We start from the raw sequence: 27432 nt of genomic DNA on the forward strand, positions 1-27432 counted from the left end.
ACACTTCTAGTCATAAGTGATGATTGAGAGGGGTTATTTTTATGAGTCTATACATTGTGGGGATTTTTTTTTTTTTTTGAAAAATGCTGCTTAGTATACTTTTTTTAAAGCATCTCTGCATTATTGGTTCCCAAAGAGAGAGAGTGTGTGTGTGTGTGTGTGTGTGTGTGTGTGTGTGTTTTCAGGTTGCTGACCTCAATAGAAAAACATATTGCATTCCCAGAAACAATCTTTTTTTTCTATGAAACGACACCATCACACACTTGTGTTTCACATTATTACCGTTATTGGCTTTCTGAAAAGTGTGTGTCTGTGTGTCTACTCGTCTGTCTGCCTGCCTGTCTACCTGTGTCTGTCCAACTGTGTAAATGTCCCATTATTCCCTTCCCAATACACCAGTTTGGGGGTTGATTGTTCCTATTGGTCAGCTTACCTGCTTAATGTTAATAGCAACAACACCAAAACCATCAGCAAGACTGTGAACCTGATTTCCTTAAAACTTGGTGTCGTCCGTCTGTGGCTCTCAGCACCAGATGAATACAAATAGCTGTAGGATGATCAGCGTCACACACGAGAAGTGAAAGCAGAAGGTGAGGACAGCTGACGTCACTGACATTTCCTGCTGTAACTGGAATAACTCCTACTTTAGTTCACTTTATGAGTATTGCTGACTGCTGTGATGTGACTACTGTTAAAAAAGGCTACTAATTTGATTCAGTAGAAACGGGTTGATATTTCAACCAAAAGCTTTTTTGGTAATAAAGATTTGTAAACTTGAACTTCATTTTGTCTCACTTAACACAGTTCTGTGCCATCTGACAACTTCATAAACGGAGCTAAAATGCTACTTTAGCTGGCCACTAAAGGCCCTTTTCAAAGTGAAAGTGTTAATTATAAATGAAAGCACCACTCTGTTCAGGTGTCCCAGTAAACCATAACAATATGACGGTGAGCCACCATGAACTTTACCCTTTAGTGAAGCATTGAATTAGATTATTTTCACCTGTACTTTTCTCACTGTTTGCTGTGAAACCAGTCCCATTATCTGCTGTTTTCAGTATATTGCAGATATATTTTGGTGGATATGAAAAAATGCAGAACTGATGGATGTGGTAAAATGGGTCAATTACATCCATCATCCAACCCTCGCTTTTGTTGTTCCCATACATTGAATTATTAGAATTTTTAGAATAGAAGAGTTCCTCACTACCTGCCCAGCTGGTGAACATAGTGCAGCATTTAGCAGCTACTACTAATGTTGCTGCTTGTCTCCTAGATGTAAAACGGGGAACTGTTTTCTAACGTGTTCACTGTAGGCTACAGTAAAAAAACTTAATTCGGTGATTATAGCCCATGTCAATGTTGTGTTTACAGCTTATTTTGCTTCCCTCAAGTGGCCAAAATAATCCAAAAAAAATTCATCTTTAAGAACTGGTAGAAAATGAACATTTAACAATCCAAACATTTGAAGCAAAAAAAAAAAAAAAAAATGTCAGTGGGTGATATTCCCCTACATGCAGACTATATAGCCTACAGTATTTCAACATCATGCTTTGACACATTGCGGTGTGTGTTTACGCACTTCATGAAGAGAGACCGCACGTGTGTGTGTGTGTGTGTGTGTGTGTGTGTTTGTGTGTGTGTGTGTGTGTGTGTGTGTGTGTAAGTGAACGACAGAGATAGAGCTGGCGTTCAGTTTGATGCAGACCTTCAGACAGGAGAGATTCGGTAAGAAATGCGTCTTCATTTCATTTTTATGTAAAAGAAAATACTGTCTGAAGATGAGACATCCACAGTAGATCTTATGTGTGCCTGTGCGGACCCATTAAGGGGAGTTTCTTTGTATAAGTTAGGCTATATCAGCGATAGTCTTTGATATTTTTGGTATTTAGGTTGAAGTGACATATCAGCGGATTCCTGCTGAATATGGATTATTATGGAACGATCGTTGATTTTATTGTGAAAAGTGAAACGTGTTTAGAACGTGTAGTAGCTATACCGGCTCTTCAGTCCAGAGTTATGAATTATTTATCTTAACTGTCAAGTCGTGTCAGTTAGTAATCCATGCACTGACTGGACTTCATGAAACTGGAGGAGAAAAGCAACAGCTGCAGATTCAGTTCATTCAAATGTCGGTTCTTATTTTCGCTGGCTAGGCTTTATATAATATTTATGGAGAGTTACCATGTGTGGAAAACGTAAAGCAGTGTGGGATGCATCCAGCATGTACCTCATCTTCATCTGTTGTAGTCCACCCATGGCCCTTTCGTATTCTATATCGGAACTACACAGATAACAGCGAGTGACTGAAGAGCCCTCCTGCTGCATCACTCCGGCGGGGTTCATCTCAATATTGACTCGCTCGCTGTACATTATCCTTCCTATTACACGGCTACTTACTAAAGACATCAATAATTTGACACAAAATATTGATTTAAAAGTGATTGTATTGACTTAAAAAGTTATTGTATTGACTTAAAAAGTATTATATTGCTTCCGCTAAGACAAATAGTCCGGTATGATTCTACTGCGTTCATAGCATCAACAAATAGGCTATAGGCCTACGGTAGACATACAATATGTTCTACATATTAACCATGGATTAAAGGACTAGCGTTAGGTGAAAGGGGTCGCTTGCAGTGACAAATAGAGTTCAACAGAACCGCAACACCCCTCTAAAACTGAAATCTGAACACTATAGCCCATTGGTTTTCAAAGTGGGGTCCTTGAGGGAGTTCCAAGGGGTCCGCCCCAGCAAAAAAAGATGAATCATTTATTTTCACTATAATTCCATCCATAAGGATCCAGAATGTATGATGACATCTTAAAGCAAAATGTCAGATGGGGGACCCTGGGGCAAAATCAAATGGGTGTCCGCGGTCTGGTTTGTGTCAGTTTAGGGCCCGTGATGTGATGTTTGGGAACCACTGGCCTAGCCTATTCTTTTTATGATTCTGTATATGATTGAACTTTGTTTCCCAGCGATTTCAAAACTCATTCCATGATCTATGAGATGTGCTTGGAAGCTCCAGGAAAAACTTGTAAGCGCACATATTCAAACTCAAAGCATGTTTTTATGGCTACATCATACAATCAAATGGACATATTCTAATTGTCTAATGCGACATCTTATACACATTCCCCCCAGATGCAGCAGCCTGACATTTATTTATTTATTCAACAGGGCCAATGGGCTGTCAGATATAGACCTAGCAGTCTCTGGGCAGGCAAATCCATCAATGAGATATGGCATCAAATGTTTTGATTGTTTTGACAGGTGTACAGAGAATAAACATTAGGCTACACCATAGCAGGTTCTGTCTAAAACATTAGATCACACAAAAACATGATTGCTAAATTGTCAAATTATTGCTTTTGTTTCAGCCATTATTTCATGGCACATCATTTCAAGAAATATTTGATATCTTTGGAATTGTTGAGATCTTAACTACAATTTGTGTTTGAAGTGGTCAAATGACATATTATTAATCTGGTTTTAGTTTTTCCTGGAAGCTGTCTACTTAGCTTACATGCTACCCATACATCACAAGGACTTGAAAAGGTTGGCCTAAAGTCATACAGACTTTCCACTTCCTGAATAATATGGGATTCACTCTAATTTTCCCATAACTAAACCTTGACTCTCTGCCCACAAAAACAGAGGCTCAGCCCAGCAGCTCTGATCATTTAGCCTGTATTTAGACTTTGCATCCACAATGTGGAGACATTCTTATCAGGCTTTCTTAAACTGTCTAAATCGGTTCTTGTAGGCTGTACTGACGTGACCGGAGGAGCAGCAGCATTGCCTAAGCACTTCCGTGAACCTTTACATTAACAGCATAGAGAGTTACAGCAAAAAAAGAAAATGAATACAAGACTTCACATATATTAATTAGATAACTTAAACTAAAGCTAGATAACAGAAATAAGAGATAAAGGCAATTAAGTTGTAACCAGCAACACACAAACTGTAAGTGTTTTTTTTCTACATATTGAGGTTTTCCGGCTCAACCTCCAACCACACAAACAACCGTTGATCACATCGCCCCCTCTTACTTTTGTTTTAATGCGCTTCATTTTTATTCCAAGGCACCCTTTTTTGATCTCTTTACAGCCCGCCCTTGGGCCTCGGCCCAGACATTGGGCACCAGTTGGACAGCGTGCAGTGGCCCTTTGTGTACACTAACCTCATTCATCTATGAAAAGGCCATCTCAGCTCTCTGCAGACATTAGCAGAAAGGCAAAAAAGCCAAGCCCTGTTTTAGGGCTGGTCGATATGGAGAAAGCCCTGCTTCCTGCTAGATGCCTCCTGGGATCCTCTCAAGGCCCCAGAGAAGAATGGCAGAAATCCCTTATGGACTCCTGAGACCTCCATCATGGCCACCGGACCATTGTTCCTTCTCTGCTTCTTCCCAATGTCCACTATCATCTCTTCAGTCTTGCTGAAGTTCAGAACTAGGTTGTTGTCCTGACACCAGTGGGTCAGGTCCTCTACTTCCTTTAGGAAGGCCTTTTCATTGTTAGGATCCATCAGGCAGAATGGATGATTTGTCAGAATGACTATTATATTTAGCTCATTTTTGCAGTGCTTACACTCAAAAGTGTACGTAATCTCATATTATTTAATATGGATGAAACTCTTTGGAAATTCCTGCTATGGGCTTGGATGAAGTTGGAGGACATGGGATATTAAGAATGGTTATAAGTTATTTTAGAGAAAACGTTTCTTCTTTCTCCTATCACTCTCTGTATCTTTCTTTCTATTTCATAAACATATTGTTCATAGTCTCAAGGTGAAAGAGAGCGAGCAATTATGTCTCTGACTAATCGCTGGAGAGTACTTTATTATCTGGCTAATCTCTGGAGAATACTTTATTATCTGGGTGATTTTACTTTATTATCTGGCTAATCTGTGAAGAATACCTCATTATCTGGCTAATCTTACTTTATTATCGGGCTAATCTGTGAAGAATACCTCATTATCTGGCTAATCTTACTTTATTATCGGGCTAATCTGTGAAGAATACCTCATTATCTGGCTAATCTTACTTTATTATCTGGATAATCTATGGAGAATACCTTATTCTATATGAGTGTTATGAAGGTTAAAAAACTAATTTAGCCCCCATGACCCTCGCAAAAATGCCGGTTAGCTTTGTGAGAGCCCCGACCCAAAATGGCAATAATTAACCATGTTGGAAATTATCTATTCAACGGTTTGGCCTGCTATGCTGCACAGTACATGGTTTCTGGCACTCTTTTGGGTCAAGGAATTCATAGTGGATGTTATTTTGATGATTTAACCTATTTTTGACCTTTACATCCAAGATGGCTGCTGTTTTTCAGCTCCGAAAGGTCCATTTTTGTTGTCATAGAGCCTTCATATTAGTCTATAATGAAAGCTCTGCTCATACTTAGGCACAAACTGAAGAAGTGTACAATCCATCTCCCACCTGAGGACATTTTCGTTTGATCTTCATGTGGAAAGGATAAACTATGTTATACTGTATATTGCCAGCTTTATTACATCTTGCTAGAGTGTTCCTCTCCCATTGGTCATGGCTGGGAACTCATGAAGTGCGGACCAGTGCGGACCAGTTCGTCACACCCTTCCTCTTTGCCCCAGCAGCTCACACTTTACAACTGTTCAAATGAGAGTAGCAGCGATGATGAGAGGTGTGAGTGTGGAGAATCAACAGACATCAGATGAAAAGTAATTAGTTGTCCATTAGTTAAATAACTAATCACTGTAAAGTTGAAAATTCAGGTTAAATACCTTGTTCTTCAACATGGCATCATGACTTTGCGTAAACACGCCACTTTCCTAAAGCCAAATGGCGTGTTATCTGTACGCATTTTGAGCTATCTGCGTGTATGTCTACGTCGTATGCAGCGGATGTAAACATACACACCACGTGGCGTCGCGAGAATGTGACGTGCTATTGCGAGAACGTCATATGCGTGTAAAAAAACAGGGGCAAACGCCCTGCAACTTAAGAAAACACACGCAAATAGACAAAACACAAGCAAGTTAAGAAAACCTCTTCATTAATTTGACAACACGTGCAGCATTCAGCAAACGCGCTGCAAATACACACAACACAACCAAATACATAAACGCGCTGCAAATATGAAACGATGCAAAAAGAAAAACACACAAACCCAGAAAACAAATGCAACAAAAAAACGCTGCATCCAGATTACACAACGGAAGTTCTCCAGACCTCTAGAGGGAGCAGCTAAGTGGAACAGCTGGATTTTCGACACCACAGGGAGAGAGCGCTCTCCTTTTTATTGGAGTCAGGTATGGCTGCAGCCTGGAGAACTCCATAGACTGTATATTAAATTCATATTATTATTATTAATAACATAACATATTAATAAAATACAGTCTATGCTCCCGTCTCATGCCCTCCCGGCTGGTGCCGTCCCCAAGCTTCGACTTTTCAAAATAAAAGCTTGCGTCTGGTCCCTATGTCTTCATACTTTGGTGTGTTGGATGTTTGAGAACTAAACAGTACGGCAATCATGCTAATGAATACAATAACTTTTTCAGCAGATGTCTTACTTACAACACGATGGAGTTAGCAAAGCAGTTTTGTGTTTATATGTGCAGACGGGATTTATTCAGTTTGATAAATCCCACAGTAAGTCGGCTGGTTTACTAAACAGGGAGGGACTATACATCCTGTCTGTTTTTTTTTTTTTGTATTTCAAGAGCGAATTGCTCCACAATATGAATACAGATTGATCACCTATTTTGTTGGTAACCGTTGTTGTATAATCACAATATTACACTTGAGGAGGCCTATACTTCAGTGATGCGCCTTTCAGACCTCGAAATTAAACCCTCTCATGTAATATGGCTTAAACAAACGTCAACGTTAAACGCTGATGCAGTTTTAAATGTTTTATCACCACGAGTTTACAGACGTCTCTGCTGATTGAGAATCACCTGTGACCTGAGCCGAGACACACCCACCAAACGAGAGAAAACATATCTCAAACATAGACTTAATATTTACAGTCTCTCTCTCTCTCTCTCTCTCTCTCTCCCCGTGGGGTCGAAAATCCAGCTGTTCCACTTAGCTGCTCCCTCTAGAGGTCTGGAGAACTTCCGTTGTGTAATCTGGATGCAGCGTTTTTTTTTTGTTGCATTTGTTTTTGGGGTTTGTGTGTTTTTCTTTTTGCATCGTTTCATATTTGCAGCGCGTTTATGTATTTGGTTGTGTTGTGTGTATTTGCAGCGCGTTTGCTGAATGCTGCACGTGTTGTCAAATTAATGAAGATGTTTTCTTAACTTGCTTGTGTTTTGTGTATTTGCGTGTGTTTTCTTAAATTGCAGGGCGTTTGCCCCTGTCGGCCACCGTACTAAAAAACTACAAAAACACGACGGTGACCAACGTCACACGCTTAGGAAAACAATAAATGGTTGGGTTTAGGAAAAGAACATTGGGGAAGGTTGATAAACGCAAAACGCTGGACGCGATTCCGGCTCTCCTGGGTGACAATCCTGTGGATAATTCACACGTAATCTAGGTCAATGGAGGCCAAACGGTGTTGATAACACGCCAAAATGACATACGAATTGGCGTGTCATACATACGCCACTTAGTGAGATCAGTCCGTGTTCTTCCATAAAGTGGATAGTGATATACAAATGTATGTCATCATATTCCAATAAATACCTTTATCATTTAATTTAATAGAATTCATTTGGAATGTTTTTGGGTTGTCTCCAGTAATTCTGTGACCATGGAGAGCAAACGTTGACCTTTGTGTGTTTGTTGTTTTACTGTTTATAACTCAGCATGAGCAGAGCTTCCATGAAAGCCTAATATGCTCTACGAAGACTTAAAAGGGTGAAAAATAGTGCAGTGTTGCAGGCCAAACCATTCAAAAGATTTCCAACATGGCCGAAAGTAGCCATTTTGGATTTGGTGCTCTCACAAAGGTAGCATGCATTTACGCACAGGTCATGAGGGCTAAATTAGTTTTTTGATCTACAGAGATACCAAATTAAAAATTAACCTCTGCTTTCCACCAGAACCAGCAGTAGACCTAAATGTATTCCTGTTATAACTGAAGTATCCTGTTGCTTCTCCATCACTCTATTGGATACCAGACTATTAGGAAGCTGGCTCGTGTAAAGCTCATATCTTATTCATAATCAGCTGAATAGGCTTTCATCCTCACTAGGAAAATACCACTAATAAGATTATCTGGAATGCAAGGATACTATTGCATGTGCACCTTATCACATTTACTGCTGCTTTTCACAGTCTAGACATGATCATTTTATAAAATATTAAAGTATAAAGGTTTTTAGTCATGTACTGTAATGTGGAGATACTGGGAAGCAGATGAAGCATATAAATAATGTATTTTGTTTTCTACTGTCTAAGACTGACACATTATAAAGCCATACGGCTCAGCATATTGCATTGCATTATTGCTGTGATAGTTTATTACCTTGAGCAAGGCTTGATTACCAAGCAGGCAGCTGCTCTGGCGTTCCAGACCCTCAGAGCCCACAACGCTCACATATTTTCTGTAGTCATTTGAATAATAGTATTTTCCCCCCCACTATATTGCGTATTTTTTGGGCGTTTTGGCCTTCATAGGATAGCTGAAGACAGGAAAAAGGGGGGGAATAACATGCAACAAAGGACAGCGGGTTGGACTAGAACACTGGCCACTGCAGTAAGGACTGAGCCAATACTAGCTTATATATACAGTAGCTACAGGTCAACACACAGAAGTGTAAAGGAAAGTAGACAGAGACGCAGCTTCAAGTTCAGTTATAAAAAAGTTTTGTTTAAAAAAAGTAAATATAGATATGCTGGAATTTAGATACACACTATATTTGATACACAAAAGCAGAAAGTCAAAATAGTAACAATACAATATACCCAGAACACACACGCACGCACGCACGCACGCACGCACGCACGCACGCACGCACGCACACACACACACACACACACACACACACACACACACACACACACACACACACACGCACCATCACTGCAAACAAGCACCCCTAAGTGTTATGCAATACTTATCCGCATGCAAGTCCACAGCAAACCAAATGGCCAGCACCCCCAACAGTATTGCCTGGATCTACTCTAAATAAGGGAGCACAGAGACAGCATTAGCACCTTAAGGATCAACAAAAAGGAACAGGAGGTTTGTTTCACAAGGCACAAACAGAATGGATAATGCCACACTATAAATGGAATATCTGCTATAAACCAATACAAAAAACAGACTATAAACTATAAGAAAAAAGTAATAACAAGGAAAACAAAGGAAAACACTCTAGGCAAGACAGTAGCAAACTATCGTAAAAAAAGAAAAAATGAAGAAAAGTATTATAAATACCAGATTTCCTTCCAAATTAAAGGGATAATATAATATTATTTCATCTTACCTCTATGGTTCACACCTGCCTAAATATGACACCTGTATCACAAGGAAACTGGTCATGTTTCTTAAAGAATACAGGAAATGTGTGGGCAATAAAACTAAAAAGTGCCTACCTCTACAGTTGGAATCTACCCCGTCACCTGCAATTCCTCCTTAAGTCGATAAAAACCTTTGTCCATGTCATCAATTCTTTTCACTTTTTTCTGTTGCTGTTTCATTGATGTAGAGAGCTAACTACTGTTACTGTTCGCACGACTATAAAACGACTATAAAAGTCAGTGCAATACAATCAGTGGTTCTAAATTGTGGAATGGTCTGTGCGCAGAACTTAAGCAATGTCCACACATAACCCAGTTCATAAAAAGGTACAAAGCAATGATTTTCAAAAAATATAGAAAAGTAAGAGGGCTTTAATGATTGCAATATGTGTTCTTTGACGTATGTGTATGATTATGCGTGTGTATATGTGTGTGTGTGTATGTGTCTGTGTATGTGTGTGTGTGTGTGTATATATATATGCATGTCTATATAACCCATATATATATATATATATATAAATGTGATGAATATAAATGAGATACAAATATGTGGTAAATGAAATAATAATAATAATTTACTGAGTTATGGAAAAGGGGTAGGATTAAATAAGTGTATACTTCTTCCTACTCCTTTTTAGACATGTCTAAGTTGGCCAATGTTACTTGTTTATTGAATGTTTTGCTTATTTGACTTATTAGCATCTTTCTTTGATACTTTGTTTGGTTTATTTTTGATATGTCTGAAATAAATTTCTTCATTCATTCATTCAACTATTTTGGAAGATGATGTCACTATTCCAATCCAGTCTGCAACACTCTGATTGGTTGATTGCTTTTCCAAAATCAGAAATAGCCAGAGCTTTTTGAATTGCTGAACAAATTGGATAATGGCAGGTGATTCAGAGGTCTGGAACCAGGCTTGGTGGGGGTCTCAGTATAGGACCCATAGCTAATTTTTGCCCCCAACCTCCAAAGGGGGTTAATCCCTTCATATCCTCAAGTATAACATTGTTTGTATACATTTAATCCCTTTTTTTAAATTAATTTAAAGACTTTTAGTGTGTTTGATACGTCTTTTTGTGGTCCTCCACCAAAAAAAAAGTAGTTTCCTAATAGGGTGGAATTCAGCACCAAAAATCACCATCAGCTATTTTTGATGCTGAATTTCACACTAGTTTGATGTCATAGTAGCTTGTGTCACAAACTCTGCTCTTTTCAAATGCCACAAACAAACAACAAACTCTGACTTTGTACATCCTTGTCTCAAAGAGGCAAACTGGGTAATTCAGAGTGACGGGGTCACCAGCCTCGTCTGGCTGCGATGGCCGAGCACTGCTGAGTGAACACATTCATCAAACAGCCGAGTGAAGGGTGTGTTCGGAGCTTTGGATGAAAACATAACATGCATCAAATCATATTTCATGTCACATCTGAGGTCTGAGTGTGCCACAGTGTCAAGAGAAACACAATTTCAGTTGATTTACCTTTACAGTACATCATGAGAAAGAAGATTACTTTTCATGACATGAATTGATTGGAGGACAGTGCGATTCAGATCTGATAGTTGTGCTGTGATAAAGGAGCTGTCAGCTGTCTGACGCTGACATGGCTTGAGATGATGCGAGTGAGCCGAGACACACCCACCAAACGAGAGAAAACATATGTCAAACATAGACTTAATATGTACACTCTATGATCTCAAAGCAGTTGCACACCGTTTCACAACGGTGCACACCGTTCTGAGATTGAACGTGCCCCGTCCACTCTCTCTCTCTCTCTCTCTCGCTCTCTCGAAAATCCAGCTGTTCCACTTAGCTGCTCCCTCTAGAGGTCTGGAGAACTTCCGTTGTGTAATCTGGATGCTGCGTTTTTTTTGTTGCATTTGTTTTTGGGGTTTGTGTGCTTTTCTTTTTTTATCGTTTTTTATTTGCAGCGCGCTTATGTATTTGGTTGCGTTGTGTGTATTTGCAGAGCGTTTGCTGAATGCTGCACGTGTCGTCAAATTAATGAAGATGTTTTCTTAATTTGCGTGTGTTTTCTTAAGTTGCAGGGCGTTTGGCCCTGTCGGCCACCGTACTACCGTCGTGAGATGTTTCTCAGGTGGTAGAAGGCGGACTTGGTGATGTTGCTGACGTGGGACTGGAAGGAGAGACTGGAGTCCAGGATGAACCTCCAAGCTCAAATTGACTTGACTTTTCTAAACCAGTGACTACCAATGACCAATGACTACTACTTTGGGCATCATGTGTGTAACAATGACTGTCATAGGCTAAAATATATCACAGCAACTTCTTTTGTCAGCATTTACAGACTGTTAGTGGCCTTTTAAGTTACCGTTACTGGATGATGAGGTTTGCATGAAGAAATTACTGTCAGTCTCACTTGAACATGGGTTTTTGAGTTAACAGAAGATAATTAACAACACTGAGTAACCGCAGTGGCGGCTGGTGCATTGGCTAAAGTTACAAACATCGCAGTAGTTTACTATCTTTACTAGACGCTGAAGTCTTCATCTTTTTTGTGCAGTGACTAGTTGTGGGTTTCTGTATTTCCTACCCGAGAGTGATGTTAATCAAAGCGCCTCATTACAGAAACTTCAAGTCTAAAATCCTAACTGCATCTTATCTTAGGATAAGAATTACAGAGCCGTCCTATAACCTAGGGATTTCCCAAGTTTGGAATCGTAAGTTAGGATGGCGTAGACCAGTGGTTCCCAAACTTTTGCAGCTAAGGGGGTTGTGATAGTAGTTGGTGATGAAGCTAATTCCAGTGATGCGTGGGTTAGAGGAATGGCTGTGGTAGCAGCATATTCCCTGTGGCTGTGCCTGATTTACAACTTGCTGCTGTTGCCACGGGTACCTCTGCCAGGGTCACCAATCACATAGCAACAGTGCCATTCCTGCTGCCCTGAGGAAATGAGTTAAGGTATTGATCACACTGTAATTTGTTCATTTGTTGATCCTGGTGTCTGGAGGATTGATTCAGTTTAAAGTTATCAAAGTGACTAGTTTAGTTTCTCCACCTGAGTCTCCATCTGAGTTTGTCCGCTGTGTGTCTGCCTGGCATACTTTGTGTGTCTGCTCGGTAGCTTTTAAGGAAACCCATTGACAAAAAAGGTAACATTCTGACGTTCGTAAGTTCGTCAGAAGAAAATGCGTTTTAGTCACTGTTTACATTATGAAGCCCGAGAACAGTGTAAAATGATATATGCCTACATTGTTTAAGATGTGCTCTGGGTAAGGACTGAAGTTTTATAAGTTTGAAGCTAAGATAAACTTAGAGTTTTGGTTTAAGGTTAGGCTGAACTATGGGTTAGATTTGAGGCTTGGATCGGAAAAGTTAGAGTTACACCCCTTCACTAGCAGTTACCAAACACCAATCAGTCACCCTGATCATCAGTTCAGGTGATCAGTCTCAGATGTTGTACATTTTTACAAAACACCGGGGCAGTTATTGTTTGTATTTTTCCCAGGGTACCACAGAAACAGAAAACCAGTTCAGGGATCTCCAGGACCCATTAAACCCTTGATATAATGGCATTTTAATGTGATAACACGATAAAGTTGTTTACAATTTTACCTTTGAAAATCTATTTGCAGAAGAATAACCCGCCCACTCCTGTATGCACACACACACACACACACACACGCACGCACGCACACACACACACACACACACACACACACACACACACACACACACACACACACACACACACACACACACACACACACACACACAAAGTTTAACCTCTTCTAAATATTCCAAGTAAACTCATGTGATTGAATTACTTTATTAAATCCAGATCTCACAGCTGAACAGTGAGTAGAGTCTTTGCTGGGAGTCAGAACAAAAGGCCATTAACCCTTCAGACCACTTAAAGAATGAATTTGAACAGTAGAAATTGTGTCTTACTCTAGAAATTAATGAGAAATACTACAATACTACTACTATTATTATTATTATGAATCCCATTTATAACATACTGACTGAGGTTTCCTCTGAAACATCAAGAGTATCTGTCTGTTATTACCTGTTTAATTACAGTATACTCAGTGTGTCGTTACAGTGGGATGAATCTGGAGTCATGGATTCCTCACAGGTAGAAAACCCAGACTCATACTTTAAATTAAGCTTGTTTTGTTGGGTCTGTTTGCACAACTGATGTCTTGGTCAGCTAACATAAAAGTTAATGTCTTCTACATACAAGATATTTTGCCTTATTGATGACTTATGTGTTCTGTAGATTCTGCCGTGTTCAATTTTGGAGTTACTATGTCACCTGTTTCTGACTTCTAAATAGCATTGGCGTAAACATCCAAGTCATAATTATGACGGGAAAACTCCAATACATCCAACTTGGCACTTCCCACTTATGGAAGTGTATGCTTTATGCCTTTTCTGTTCCTGAAAGCCAATTTATACTACTACGTGGAGATACCGACCCTACGCCGTAGCCTGACGTGCACCTCTCAAAAAATGTATCTACACATTGAGGCGAAGCAGATCGCGACAACTATGATTGGTTCGCTCGGCCGTGGCTTGGTAGCGTTGCATTTCATCCTACTCATTTCCTGGTTCTCCTTCTCCATAAACAACATGAAATCAAGGAGAGGGTTAACTTTTCCTGCTACAGCTTTCCCACCGTGGTCAGAAAGAACAGGGGAGACTCTTAGTTTCTCCATCCATGCCTCTAGAGTCAGCACTCTCTCCGAAGCTAATCACCGTCACTCTCTCACTCGCTCTACACACACTCCAAATGCACACACATGCTGGCCCTGCTATTCTTAGTAGTCCACTTAGGTAGGCTACAGCGAAAGCTCTGCGTGGAGCCTCTGCAGAAGCATAAATCCCACTTTAGACTGCTGCCCCTGCTGTGTGTGCCCCCACTGTAGACTTATTATCATTTGACACTGTAACATCAATCTACAGGACGGACACTACAGTGTTCACATTAGCAACAGTTCCTGGACTAAAGGGAATTCATCTCCACAGTCACATCTATAAGTGACTCAACATATCTTTATCTACAAAAGAGGAAATTTCACATACAGTATTATTGTACATGTATAATTCTAATGTATTCCATAACACTAGCCACCTGGCTGAATAAGGGTTAAAAGCATGGTTTAGCTTGACACTTCAGGAATGCACGGTGTATCCAGCTGTGCCTTAATCTGTCTGTGGTTTATTTAGGAAGACCAGAGAGAGTCGTACAGAAGGACAGAGTGAGTGAGAGAAAGAGAGATGATGCTTGTGGTTTAAGTGTGTTGTGTGAAAGTAGCTCTTAATGGTTTCATAGTGTGTTATTATGGAGCCATTTTCAAAATGCTGGGATGGCAAAGCAAATAAGTATAGTGGAAGTTATATCCAGAGGAAGTTTTACTGTCCATTGACTCTGTTACACTGGAGTTCACAGAATACTGAATGTAGATGCTATTCATACATCCAACTCATTTACACTGACAGTGGAACGCAAAACAGCTGAAACTAAAATGCTAACAGATAGACACTACTTCTGCGTCGCAATTATATGTCAAAGTCAGGGATATAAAGTACGAAGAACACATTTTACAAATTGCCAAAGTATGTTTCTACTCGACTATGCAAATGTTTTTTGATAAGAGACAGAACCCAGAGGAGTGAATGACCTTTAATCTATATTTTTAATTAAATAGATGAAAAGACAGGTGAAAACCAATCGTGCAAAAGTGCACAGCCTGACGTGACGTAAGACTTGATTGTGCTGGTGTTGATATTTAAAGTGACAAAATAATGAACACATGCTTGCACACATTTATGCTTGTAGACATGTATGTCAGAATTTATTGAAGTTAAAAAAAAAAATTGGGCAGCCAAAAAGGTATTTCTACATTGTATCACAGTTATCAAAGTCAACAACAGTGGGGAAAAATCAACAAATTGGAGAAAAAAAATGGAAGCTTGCAAAAGAGTGATTTTTTAATACAGAAGAGCAGGCATACAACATGTGGTTGGAATCTAACCTGCAGACGGACAGCGGGGTTCAGATTAATATTCTGCCTTAATTCTGCCTGAGGAAGTTGTTTGCTGCACCACTACTCCGCTGTTCAGAAGAGAGAAATGCCAGTCATAATGCAAGACAGATTCAGATTTAGTTCAACCTTGGTTGTTGTATTGTAGTAATACTGGTCAATAATATGGTTGTAGGCAAACTACCCTACATCCAGTTTTGCACTAACCTGGACTTGATTTGATTTGATGTTAAAAAACGACAAAACAAATTGGGCCAGGGGGCCGTGACTCCTACACCCCCCCCCCCCACACACACACACACTTCCGGTGCCCTTGTTTTGAGCACACCCATCTTTGAACTTGGCCTTTACTTTGACTACACATCTGTAAAGTTTCATGACTGTTATTTTGCACGGTAACTAAATCTGTCAGACAGACAGACAGACAGACAGGCATATAAACCAATATATATATAAATATAAACCACCTCTGTATAACATTTTGCCATGATGACACATACACACACACGCACACACACACACACACACACACACACACACACACACACACCTACTTTAACTTTTGCTGGTATATTATTCTAAAAATGCGGGGCCTCACTAGCCTGTCTCTGCCCTCCTACTTACTTCCGCTCAATTTTCATTTCCCTTCAGTACTTGCGGTATAGAGCTCAACAGTCCTGCCCACAGCGGGTTCCGAGTATAAGCCATAAAATCATAACCGTCAATGGTAGACTTAAAACCAGCATGCCAACATGACTCATGCTCATATAGACACCACAAATCATGAGGCACTACCCTTGTTTTGAGATAAATGTCTTTTATTTGCGATGTCTTGGATAAGTACTTCATTACCCACAATCCTGAACAATCCCACAATCCCACAGTGATGCCTCTGATTGGTGGAACTCATGCTGATGAGGAGGGGGGGTGTCAGTACCCGATCTGTGCTGCCTGCACAATCCATCACGAGGATTTACGACACTGCACGAATCACGATCTGTTCCACGCTTCTGCCGTTAGCCTCCACCGGGAAGCTAACGTTAGTTTAGCTAACAGCTAATTTGGCTAACCGCTAGCTGACAGCTTGATTCAGTCTAAAATAACGTTAACTCAAACTTAACACTGTGTAAAGCCGTCTACAGCTGACGTAACAGCCATTATATATGTTAACGGTTATTTTCAGGTTTTATTATGAGGGTCTTTTAAAGTTATTACATGCTGTCTCAGCTAGTAATTAGCTGTTGCTAAACTAACGTTAGCTTCCTTTGTTCAGTGGTGCGCGGTGGTTTATGGGAGGAGTAGTTCCTTAGCTCTGAGATGACGATATGTACACAGTCTTGTACCTTTGACTTTTTGATACATTGTATGCTTATGAGTCACGTACCACCTGGTTAGCATAAAGCATGGTCTAAAACTCTTTATATACGGATTTTTCCAGACGTCAATGGGAGAAATGAATGGGAAAATTACTTCCGGAACCCAAGGTCTCTCAGAGGAGGGGCGGGACTGTTGAGCTCTATATTCTTGGGTTTTCTCCGGTCAAATATTTGTAGGTCCAATTAGCGAACAGAGGGAGTGGCTGAGAACGATGACGTTGAGGACGTGCACTAGAAAGATGCGAGCGAAGCCATTCGGTCCGTTGTGGCCGCAATGCTGCAGAATATCCAGAAGTTAAAGCCCGAGCAAGAACAATCTTTGCTGAGTTTTGTTGGTGGCCATGATGTTGTGGCCCTCCTCCCCACGGGGTTCAGCAAAAGTTTGATTTTCCAGCTCGCTCCTTTAGTGGTGAAGGAGTTGGCTAAGGCTAACGCTAGTGATGCTAATGCTAAATATAAGTCAATAGTTGTTGTCGGTCTCCCCTCTTGTTGCACATGCGCATGACATACGTCATGACCAAACGTTAGCGAGTTAACACTTGTCAATGGAGAGAGGCCAGACTCTCTGTACAAATGAAATGTACGAGAGTCTGGTAGGACCAGGCTAGGGCCTCACATCATCAGCTCATTATTCATCCTTCTCTCTCCTTAGCCAGCAGTTTATCATAGTTGTTAAGTAGAAGCTGTTGAGTGCCGCTTCTTATAAAGTGGTCTGGCAGCATGTACGAGTAAATTCTGAATTTGTCTCCTCTTTCTGCCACCTATGCTAATAAAACTACTTTCATGTTGACACGAGCAATGGGTGGGAAATTGTCACTGGAGGACCTGTCATTTGATTTATAATTCAAGGCTTTTTATAGGAGTTTCCCTTTGTTCTCAATGAGGATGAATTGTTTCATAATGTGATCTTTTAAAGCCAATGCCATTTCACATTGTATCTCTGATTAATGACTATTGAAATAAAAATATGGTCTGGACAACATTTTTCATCTGGGATTACAAATACTTGACACGACAGGATGCAGTCATGGTTAACGCAGGAAGCCGGTCTGTTTCCCTCTACAACACAGAGAACAGTTTAGACGAATTTGATCTAAGGAAATATGGTTACATGCAGGGCTTTAAATTGACACCTGCCAACCTGCCAAATACATTCAAAACTGTAAGCCAATTTGGCAGGTAATAAATGAAGCAAATAACCCTGTGTCTGTTTAAATCGTCAGTTTGACTCATTGTTTCCAGATTGGTCTGTTTTCCTCCAAGAAATTTGGGCGGTTTTGTGTGTGTTTGCCTTGAAAACATAATCTTTATCTAGCAACCCTGCTTGTAGTACTAATCCTACATTTCCCATGAACACTGTGTCGTGACGTGTAGCACAACCGTTGGCTACGTGCCTAGCGTGTGGTATCAATTACGAGCAACGCGTAAAGACAAAAGACAAATGGAACGGCGCGAAACAAACCAGAGGAGCTGAAATTAAAGTAAATAATAAACCAAACATGTGGCTACTGGAAAATCTGATTGGCTGGTAACTTAAAAATCTGTGTTGGCTGGTGATTGAAAAAATAAACTTAAAGCCCTGGTTACATGTTTTTCTTTTGAATGAGAAGCCAAAAAACTTTTGGTGATCCCTTGACTCTTCCTCTAGCGCCACCATAAGGGCGGTTTAAATATGTCAACAACTATTGATTTGATTGTCATGAAATTGGGAAACACATGAATTTTCTTCTCAAGATTTATTGTAATAACTTTGGTGAACCCCTTTCTTTTTATCTAGCGGCATCATCAGGTGTGATTTCACTTTGTCCAATACTTTGGTTAACGACCAACTAACTAACACTTAGTCATACATCTGCTCATATAAGTCGTTTAATGTTAACATTATCCAAAACATTATTACTATTATCCAAAAACTTGTCATTGTCTTGCTTACATTCAGCTGTATATACTGAACTGTGTGTGTGTGTGTGTGTGTGTGTGTGTATATGTGTGTATTTACATTTAAATATAATAAGCAGTAAATGTTTATAATCTCTAATAAAGATATATTCTTCTGTGTTCCTCAGTGGCCAAATAAAACTGGACTGCCCAATCAGAGAAGACGAATACTCACCCAGATGAGACGAGTTGGGGCCTTGGCTGAGTGCTCCAACCAACATGGAGATTTGTGTGTGTGTGTTGTTACATTATAGTAACATAATGTCTTAAAACATTCATGTGAGTGTGTGCATGTGAAAGGTGAAGTAGTGTGAGTGCGAGCGGGGTCTGATAGTGTTCACTATGTCTGAGGAGGACGTGACTAACTGCACCATCAGCCATGAAATCCACCAGTACCTCTTCTCCTCGGTGTATATACTCGTACTATTGGTGAGTGTGTGTACGGCAGGGCTATTCATTTTCAACTTCAGTTAATTTTTTCAGTCAGATTTCAAACCATAAAATGTAGATGAGCCAGACATTTTCAGCAGCCTACAAATATGCAGAATAAGAATGGAATTTTAAAAAACACAATCAAAAAAAGCAATAATTCTACTCGGCTATTTCTAAGACATGTAATGGATGGGCAGACGCAGATAGGAGGCGGCGGCACGGATCTCCCTGGCCAGCTTGCAACCTGCAGTGATATTTTGGCATCTGTTTTTTTTTCTATGAGTTCTTGCATGGTCACTTCTGTTGACGTTCCAAGTAAATTTCAAACAAAATAGAGCAAGCTCACCCCTCCCCCCATGTTTCCGTAACTGTCATGACTAACTGACTAAAGCGTGTTTTACACTAGACGCATCCAAGGTGGCGCGCGCCATCGTGACGTCAAAATGACGTAATAGCCTGCTGGCGCGCCCGATTTATGGTGCGCGAGCAGAAGTTGTGCACGGCTCTTTTTTTTTCACGCGCCAGCTAGGCTACGTCTAGTCTATAAGACCCTCAACTGTCACTGACCCCCACCCCCTCCCCCAACCATCTTGTCAGTGATTGGCTGGAGTGGTTTGTTGTATTTTGGTGCACAGCCTGTGCCCCCTAGTGTTTGTTTGACGTTTACAACCCCTGTATTGTCTCCCGAGACCGGGCTTTTTCACAGTGTGTTCAGGGGACAGGCAGCTAGCGGATCAAGGAGAGATGCCTACCATTTGAGACGAAAATGAAATCGTGCTGAAACCATGCAGGAACTCATAGTGCACCTTTAAAGCAACACCAAAGCACTTTTCCTCTTCGGTCCCCCTACAGATTGGAAGCGGAATTGTCCATTACAGTTTCTTATGTCTCATTCGAACTACAGATCTGCTACCCGATCTGACAAACTTGCATATTGAGGTTATAGTCGGTAGAGAGCCGCAAAGCGAATGCAGAAGTGCCGTTCACCCTGTTACGAGTTGATGAACCACTGAAACGATTTTTGAAACATTATTTTAAGGTACAAAATAATCTTTGGTGTTGCTTTAACTGGCAGTGAAGAAACATCTGATTTTAAACCCAAACTATGATCTTTTTCTAAAGTTAACCAAGTAGTTTTGGTGCATAAACATAACCAAACTGCAGAAAGACATTTATATCGCGACCTTTATGTTCAAAACTGCAACCAACGTTCTCTGGTTTAGATATGAGGTCGTATTATACCTGCCGCTAGGGGCACTAGTTTATGAAACATTCCTGGGCGTCATATTAGAGGGTAAGTAGTCTCGCTTTCCAAGACTTTCCTCCACAGCAGGGGGTAAGGAACAAGCGACCCATATCGTCGCATGGTCTAAAAATCCTCACATCATTTTTTGATGTTATCCAGCAGCTGGTTACATTTTAGATTTTTTTTACATTAATATCAGTGTTTTTCTTATTATCATTAGGGGATCTGTGGACTCACAAATATACAATTGAATATTGAAACACGAAGTAAGTGTTCTAAACAGGATTTAGTAATCAATGAAGAGGGGGCATTGTGGAAAAAAAACTGCCTGATGAAATCAAAATATTCCCAATAAATTATCTTCTTGATTCTAGGTCGGCATTCCCTCCAACCTGTACTCTTTGTACCACGCTGCTCTGCAACTGAAGCAGAAGAATGAGCTGGGAGTTTATTTAATGAACCTTACTGTGTCAGATCTGTTATACCTGGCATCATTACCCCTGTGGCTACAGTACTTCTTTCAGGTAGCGTAAAACCACTCATTTATTTTGTCAACAATCAAAAAGTTATTACATTTTTCACAAAATGTAATACGTTATGTGCTTTTTTACATTACATCATAGCCAGGTTATTACATTACTGTATGTGCACTTATTATGTTTCTTCAAGCAGCACTTGTATGTGACTCCTAAGCCTAATGCATATCTGGTAATGTCATTTGGTAAATTTGGGGTTTTTTTCACTAAAGAATGTGCTCTCAGTCTGATTATACCTTTAATTTAGATTTATTAATGTAAAAATCCAGTTTTATCTGGATTTTTCTATGTGCCACCTACCTGTTGTCTTGTTAATCTACCTAGAGTCTAGTTTATGTGTCTATGTGCTTGCGGTGTTGTTTCAGGATGATAACTGGAGTCACAGAGAGTGGTTGTGTCAGGTCTGTGGCTTTCTGCTCTATGAGAACATTTACATCAGCATTGGTTTCCTGTGCTGTATCAGCCTGGACCGCTACCTGGCTGTGGTCCACCCTTTAAGGTAACTTTGATTCAGCATGATGGACATGCAAGCAATAGGTAGGCCTGTAACAATTATTTAATAATTGTCAAATTTTTGTGTTATTACTGGTTCATCTGGGTCACATAACAGTGATATAACCAAAAGAAAAACTTTATATGTTTGAAAAATAAATATCTAAATACTTTTTTTTAGCCACTATTTGATTGAAAGAGACTTTGCGTTATGTTGTTAATCACAATTATTTCGGAGACAATTAATTGTACGGCAAAATTTGGAATTAGCAGCAGGTCACCGCCACTGTTACATTACCGAGAAAATACAGCAGTGGATTGGTCCATTAGCAGTGAGCCTCAAAAAACCTTGGGAGTCCTCTTTGACCAGCATAATGAACTTTGAGTGGCACATATAAAGAAAGTGGTCCAATCGTGCTTCTTCCAAAAATTAATCAGTGCCAAAATTAAACCTCTGGAACAGTCTTTCCTAGTCCAAAAAAAAAAAAAATCCAAATAAAAGTCAGTCAATGGTTTAAAGAAGCTGTTAAAAACGTATTTGTTCCGTAGGCACTTTGTCCTGTAATGTTTGTTGTGCCTCCTGGATGTTTTTTTTTTTTTTTTTATTGTTTAAGAGTTTAACTTCGGTTTGCCTTTTATTTTGTAGTTTTATTGTTATCATTACATTGATGTTTGTAGGGCAGGGTTAGGGCTTTTTAGTCTCATTTAGGGAAGACATTCCCTAAATGTCTTGTCTCCGGCGTCTTTCTTGTGGCGCTTCCATTCCTAGCGTCCTAGCAACATCACTGGCTTATGCAGTTTTATCATCAATTAAACATAAGAGCTCATTTAATGCTAATGGCATGTTCACTCCTTTCTGTCTCTTGTTGGTCTCCAGGTTCACCGCTCTCCGCTCTATGAGTGCGGCATGGCTTGTTAGTGCCATTATCTGGCTGAAGGAGATCGCTGTGGGTGTTGTTTTCTTTCGCCATAAAGAACTGAGCAAAAACCGCAAGAACCAATCAGTGTGCTTCGAACACTACCCCATGCAACCTTGGGAGTATCCAATCAACTATTACCGCTTCACTATCGGTTTCATGTTTCCGCTGGCTATTTTATCGGTATGATGATTTTTCAGATCTATGTTTTTATCCAAAATGAAATGGTGTATTTAAATTGATTGAAATGATGAGCTTGAGTTCTGAAAAACTCAGATAGACAGAAGATATTACTCAGTTAGAGTTGGACTCTTACTTTTGCTACTGTTACACTACATTTTAGTAGCCTGGCTCCGCCCTCCTACGTACGTCCGCTCAATTTTCATTTTCCTTCATTACTCTGTCTGGGTTTGCGGTATAGTCGTGGGTTTTCTCCGACTAAATATTTGGCGGTCCAATCAGCAAACAGAGGGAGTGGCTGAGAACAATGACGTTGAGGTTGTGACGTGCGCTAGTTTGAGTTATAGTTCCGTAATGGCGGCGGAGAAAGATGCGGTCCGTTGTGGCAATGCTGCCGAATATTCAGAAGTTAAAGCCCGAGCAAGAATAATCTTTGCTGAGTTTTGTTGGAGGCCATGATGTTGTGGCCCTCCTCCCCACAGGGTTCGGGAACAGTCTGATTTTCCATCTCGCTCCGTTAGTGGTGAAGGAGTTGGCTAAGGCTAACGCTAGCGATGCTAAGCCGATAGTTGTTGTCGTCTCCCCTCTTGTTAGCCTGGTCCTACCAGACAGTACGTAGGAGGGCGGAGCCAGGCTACCAGAGTGGCTCTGGGCAGATCCAATAGTTTTAAACTTCAACAGAGTACCCGCCTTCAAAGAAGTTAACACTTGTCAATGGAGAGTGGCCAGACTCTCTGTACAAATGAAATGTACGAGAGTCTGGTAGGATCACGCTAACATTTTAGCATGTCACAAACAAATTTAATGGTTCCATCGTAAAAGTAAAATATGACAAACAAATCTCTCAGTCAGGGTGCCTAATGATGACGTCTGTAGAGCAACTGAGTCCAGAGAATCACGTTGGCAGCTATTAAGCAAAGCCTTAGCAACACAGTCTTGCTTTACTGCACTACATCTGCCTTCACCACAGTGATCTTGATCACTTGATGGTGATAGAACTCAAGCTGGAGGTCTCAATGTCTTAGCAAATGTTTCATCTGGACATGTTTAAAATCCCAAATTGCTAAAACTACAGCCCTGTGTGATGAATGAATGAATAATCTTATTTTTGCTTAGTGTATAATACTACTATCTTCAGAAATATAAAACAGTCTGTTTCTATTTCTATTCAGTTGTCTAAATACAGTCGTTGTGATAGGGTTTTTCAGAGGTTGAAGAAAGGATTATTTAATGGAAATATGAAGTAGAGTTGGTCATCTTGACAATGATCCTGATACATCCGATGACATGTTTTTTTCGGTCCAGATCAGCTACCTATGTGTCCTTCGGGCCGTGGGCCGGAGTGCTGGGACGCAGCCGGATCAGAAGACGAGGATCAGGCAGTTAGTCAGCAGCACCATTCTCATCTTCCTCGTCTGCTTCTCCCCCTACCACGTCTTCCTGTTAGTGCGCACCCTGCTGGAGCGAGACTGCAACTTTATCGCAGGTACAGAGTCTTTCTTGCAGAGTTATCCAGTGGGTGAAAATGTTGTGGTAACCAAGTGGCCTGTATTCTTTATTTTCCAGGAATATTTAACTACTACCACATGTCATTGTTGCTGACCACCCTGAACTGCGTGGCCGACCCCGCTCTCTACTGCTTCGTAAGCGAAAGTGCCCGCCGCGGCCTGTACAGAGCTATATTCCGGCCCGTTGCTCGGATACTATGCTTCTGCTTTCGTCGTGGCAACGCCAGCCCCGCCAACCCAGCAACCGATTCCCGCGAGGTCGCCACCGACGAGAACGGCCAGCGGACCGTGATGCTGCTCACACACACCAGCAACTTAGGAAAAACAGACAGCAAAAACACAATTTTAATCACACAGACTAATGAAAAGACTATCATACCCTTAATTATACACAATAATAGACACTCTGAGAAATGTGTGGACAGGGATGGAAAGCCCAGCTGTGTGATTGCCATGGAAGAGCAGAGCAAAAAGACAGAGAGGACTGACGAGACAGACAAGAACACCAGCAAAAACAATCAGTAAACCATGCTAGAGTCCCCAGAGCAATGGGAAGAAGCCAAGACTGCCTGTAAACACTTAATTGCAGCGGGCCCTAATGAAGCAATGCTGCCCACCCAGCTGTGTTTACATCATCATCATCATCATCAACATCATCAACATCGTCAATATCATCATCATCATCATCCAATGGCATTGGACTGAAAACATTTTCTTCTCTTTAAATTTCGGCCTCTAGTTCACCCAGTAAGAGCGTTCGCCCCATGTTGGCTGAGTCCTGCAGCGGTGCAGGGTTTGAATCCGACCTCCTGCCCTTTGCTGCGTGTCATCCCCAATCTCACTCCCCCTTTCATATCTATCCACTTTCAAATAAAGGGAAAAAGTGGAAAGTTTTCAAATTTCCACTTTGGTGTCAGTGAAGGCAGATTGATGTACAGCTTGTGACACGCTTTCTGATTTTTAATGTGCATGCATCTTTGCTATGAGATAATGAGAGTATTATTATTATAGATCATTTTAAATTGTTAAGAATCTGTTAATTTAATTATTTAACAATAATATGTTACAACAAAACTTTTGTTTGGAAGTGTAAGAAAGTCCAAACTTAATCTGTTAAAGAACCTTAACAACATCTTGTTCCACAATCATCATGTTTAAAACATAGAATTACTTTAAATGTTATGAAAGTATGAAATGATTGTCAACATTTCAAAAACATGAATTAACTTTGACTTTATGGTGGAAGATTTAATTGTAAAAAGGTTTACATAAGCACGGACATCCAGATGATAAACACTAGGGGCTGGACAAAAGAACATTTAAAAAAAATATAAAAATAGAATCTGCACACTTTTTTATTAATCACCAGGTTAACTTACATTAAGAAATAACCCCGAAAAACTGAATTGATAGCTTAACTGCATGAGCAGAAGGTGAAGTAGTGAGAATAGTTGGAAAAGTGGGAATGGTTTGGATTGAAAAGTTGAATAACACAAACTGAATTAGTGGCTTTAAAAGTTCAATATTAATAAAGATGACGAATATTGTATGGTTTTAATTTATTTTCTAGCTGAAAGTATGAATAAGTAGAGAAGAGAGAGCTGTAAGGAACATTTATGAAAATGCAGAAATATGAAACAATTTGTTGGAAAAATCTCAAATGCATTGCACTGCACTGCTGGAAACCTGAAAGTTGAAATGTAAAACTGTCAGAGTTGGAACATGAACTGCATTACCCAAATAAGCTAAGAGCTGAAATACTTTTCTTAAAAAGCTGGAAGCTAAACTGGAATACTGTCAAAAGTGGAAGTTCAAATTAATTGACTGAAAAGGCTGGAAGAAGAAATACGTATTATTATGCGACATATCCATTGCATGGAACAAAAAAGCATCACCTTAAAAAACTGAAAGGTGAAATATGTTGCTTGTAAAAAAGGGGACTGTATGATGTTGCATTGAAAAAGCTGATAGATAAAATGCATTAATTACAAGCATGTTAAAAAAAAAGAAAGAGTTAAAGCATGGGAAATGCAGATGGATTGAAAGTTTATATATGACCTGAAGTTTAGTGACATGTCATTTAAATTGAAAGTAAGGTATTTGAAGTAACTTTTATTTTGAGTAATAATGTTGAAGTCTGGCCACCAAACACTTATGTTCTGCTGTTATAATAAACATTTCAAACGCATTTGGACGCATATGTGTCCTGAGCCACTTAAGGACAGCCAACTGGACTTTGAGCAGAACTACATTTGTTTTGGTTGAATTATCATACAGGTATTACATTGTTATTGAAAAGCTTTCATTATAAAGCAGCCACATCAGGAAATGTTGAGTCTTTATCAGCAGTAACTTAACACGACTCCTATAAGCGAACACAAAACATAAAATAAAGTACATATATATATATATATATATATATATATATATATATATATATATATATATATATATATATATATATACACAAGATATACCATTAATATAAATTATTGACTTAATGTTGTGTTAATGCTCATATTATTGTCTGTAATTGTAATTTGTCTGTCTGGCGAATATATGGTTAGAAGAACTGCAGCAGTTGTCTGTCTAAGTGCAATGAAAAAAAGTGATAAAAAAGTCATAGTATAGTGTGGCAAAGAAAGTCTGAAAGAACATTCAAACTCTACACAAAAAGGCCCAAGAGTCAGAGTCTGCAGTGGCTACTTGCTGGTACTAGATAGAGAAGTGCTAACCACTGATACACCGTGACACATAATATAGCATGTTGAAACAGTCAGCATAGTATGTCGAAAAAGGTCATAAAAAAGTCATAGTATAGTATGTCAAAAAAAGTCACCAAGAAGTCATAGTATAGTATGTTGGAAAAAAGTCATGGTATAGCACGTTGAAAAACTTCATAGTGTAGTATGTTTAAAAAAGTCACAAAAAAGTCATAGTATAGCTTTTTGAAAAAACGTCATAAAGTATGTAGAAAAAAAGTCATAAAAAAGTTATGGTATAGTATGTCGAAAAAAGTCACAAAGAAGTCATAGTATATAGAATGTCAAAAGAAGTCATAGTATAGTATGCCTAAAAAAGGAATAGAAAAGTCATAACATAGTATGTCAAAAGAAGTCACACAAAAAGTCATAATAATGTATGTCAAAAAAAGTCATAAAAAAGTAATAGTATAGTATGTCGAAAGTAGTCATAATATAGCATGTCCAAAAAAGTCACGAAAGAGTCATAGTAAAGTATGTCCAAAAAAGTCATAGTATAGCATGTTGAAAAAAGTCAAAACAAAAGTCCAGTATTCTGAAAAAGTGAAAGTATAGCATGTC

The 27432-nt window shown here is 39.7% G+C and overlaps 1 protein-coding gene across 2 annotated transcripts; it reads left to right on the top strand.

Moving 5' to 3' along the window:
- Window positions 1–1661: 1661 nt before the first annotated feature.
- On the top strand, window positions 1662–26297 carry gpr68 (G protein-coupled receptor 68). Of its 2 annotated transcripts, none has more exons than XM_078277804.1 (7): window positions 1662–1728; window positions 18927–19227; window positions 20851–21000; window positions 21378–21511; window positions 22382–22604; window positions 23907–24087; window positions 24168–26297. In XM_078277804.1, the coding sequence occupies exons 2-7, from the start codon at window positions 19141–19143 to the stop codon at window positions 24632–24634; spliced, it is 1242 nt and encodes a 413-aa protein (XP_078133930.1). In that variant the 5' UTR covers window positions 1662–1728; window positions 18927–19140; the 3' UTR covers window positions 24635–26297. The 2 variants fall into 2 exon arrangements, with proteins under 2 accessions (XP_078133930.1, XP_078133931.1); XM_078277805.1 differs by lacking the exon at window positions 1662–1728 and adding an exon at window positions 20697–20742 and having other exon boundaries at window positions 19174–19227.
- Window positions 26298–27432: the final 1135 nt, after the last annotated feature.

This window comes from Sander vitreus, chromosome 20, assembly GCF_031162955.1.
Source record: "Sander vitreus isolate 19-12246 chromosome 20, sanVit1, whole genome shotgun sequence".
NCBI classification, from domain to species: domain Eukaryota; kingdom Metazoa; phylum Chordata; class Actinopteri; order Perciformes; family Percidae; genus Sander; species Sander vitreus.

Coding starts and splice junctions, on each gene's coding strand:
- gpr68 (XM_078277804.1), top strand. CDS start 19,141: ATGTCTGAGGAGGACGTGACTAACTGCACCATCAGCCATGAAATCCAC. Junction 22,605..23,906: donor TTCCGCTGGCTATTTTATCG/GTATGATGATTT, acceptor TTTTCGGTCCAG/ATCAGCTACCTATGTGTCCT. Junction 24,088..24,167: donor AGACTGCAACTTTATCGCAG/GTACAGAGTCTT, acceptor TTTATTTTCCAG/GAATATTTAACTACTACCAC.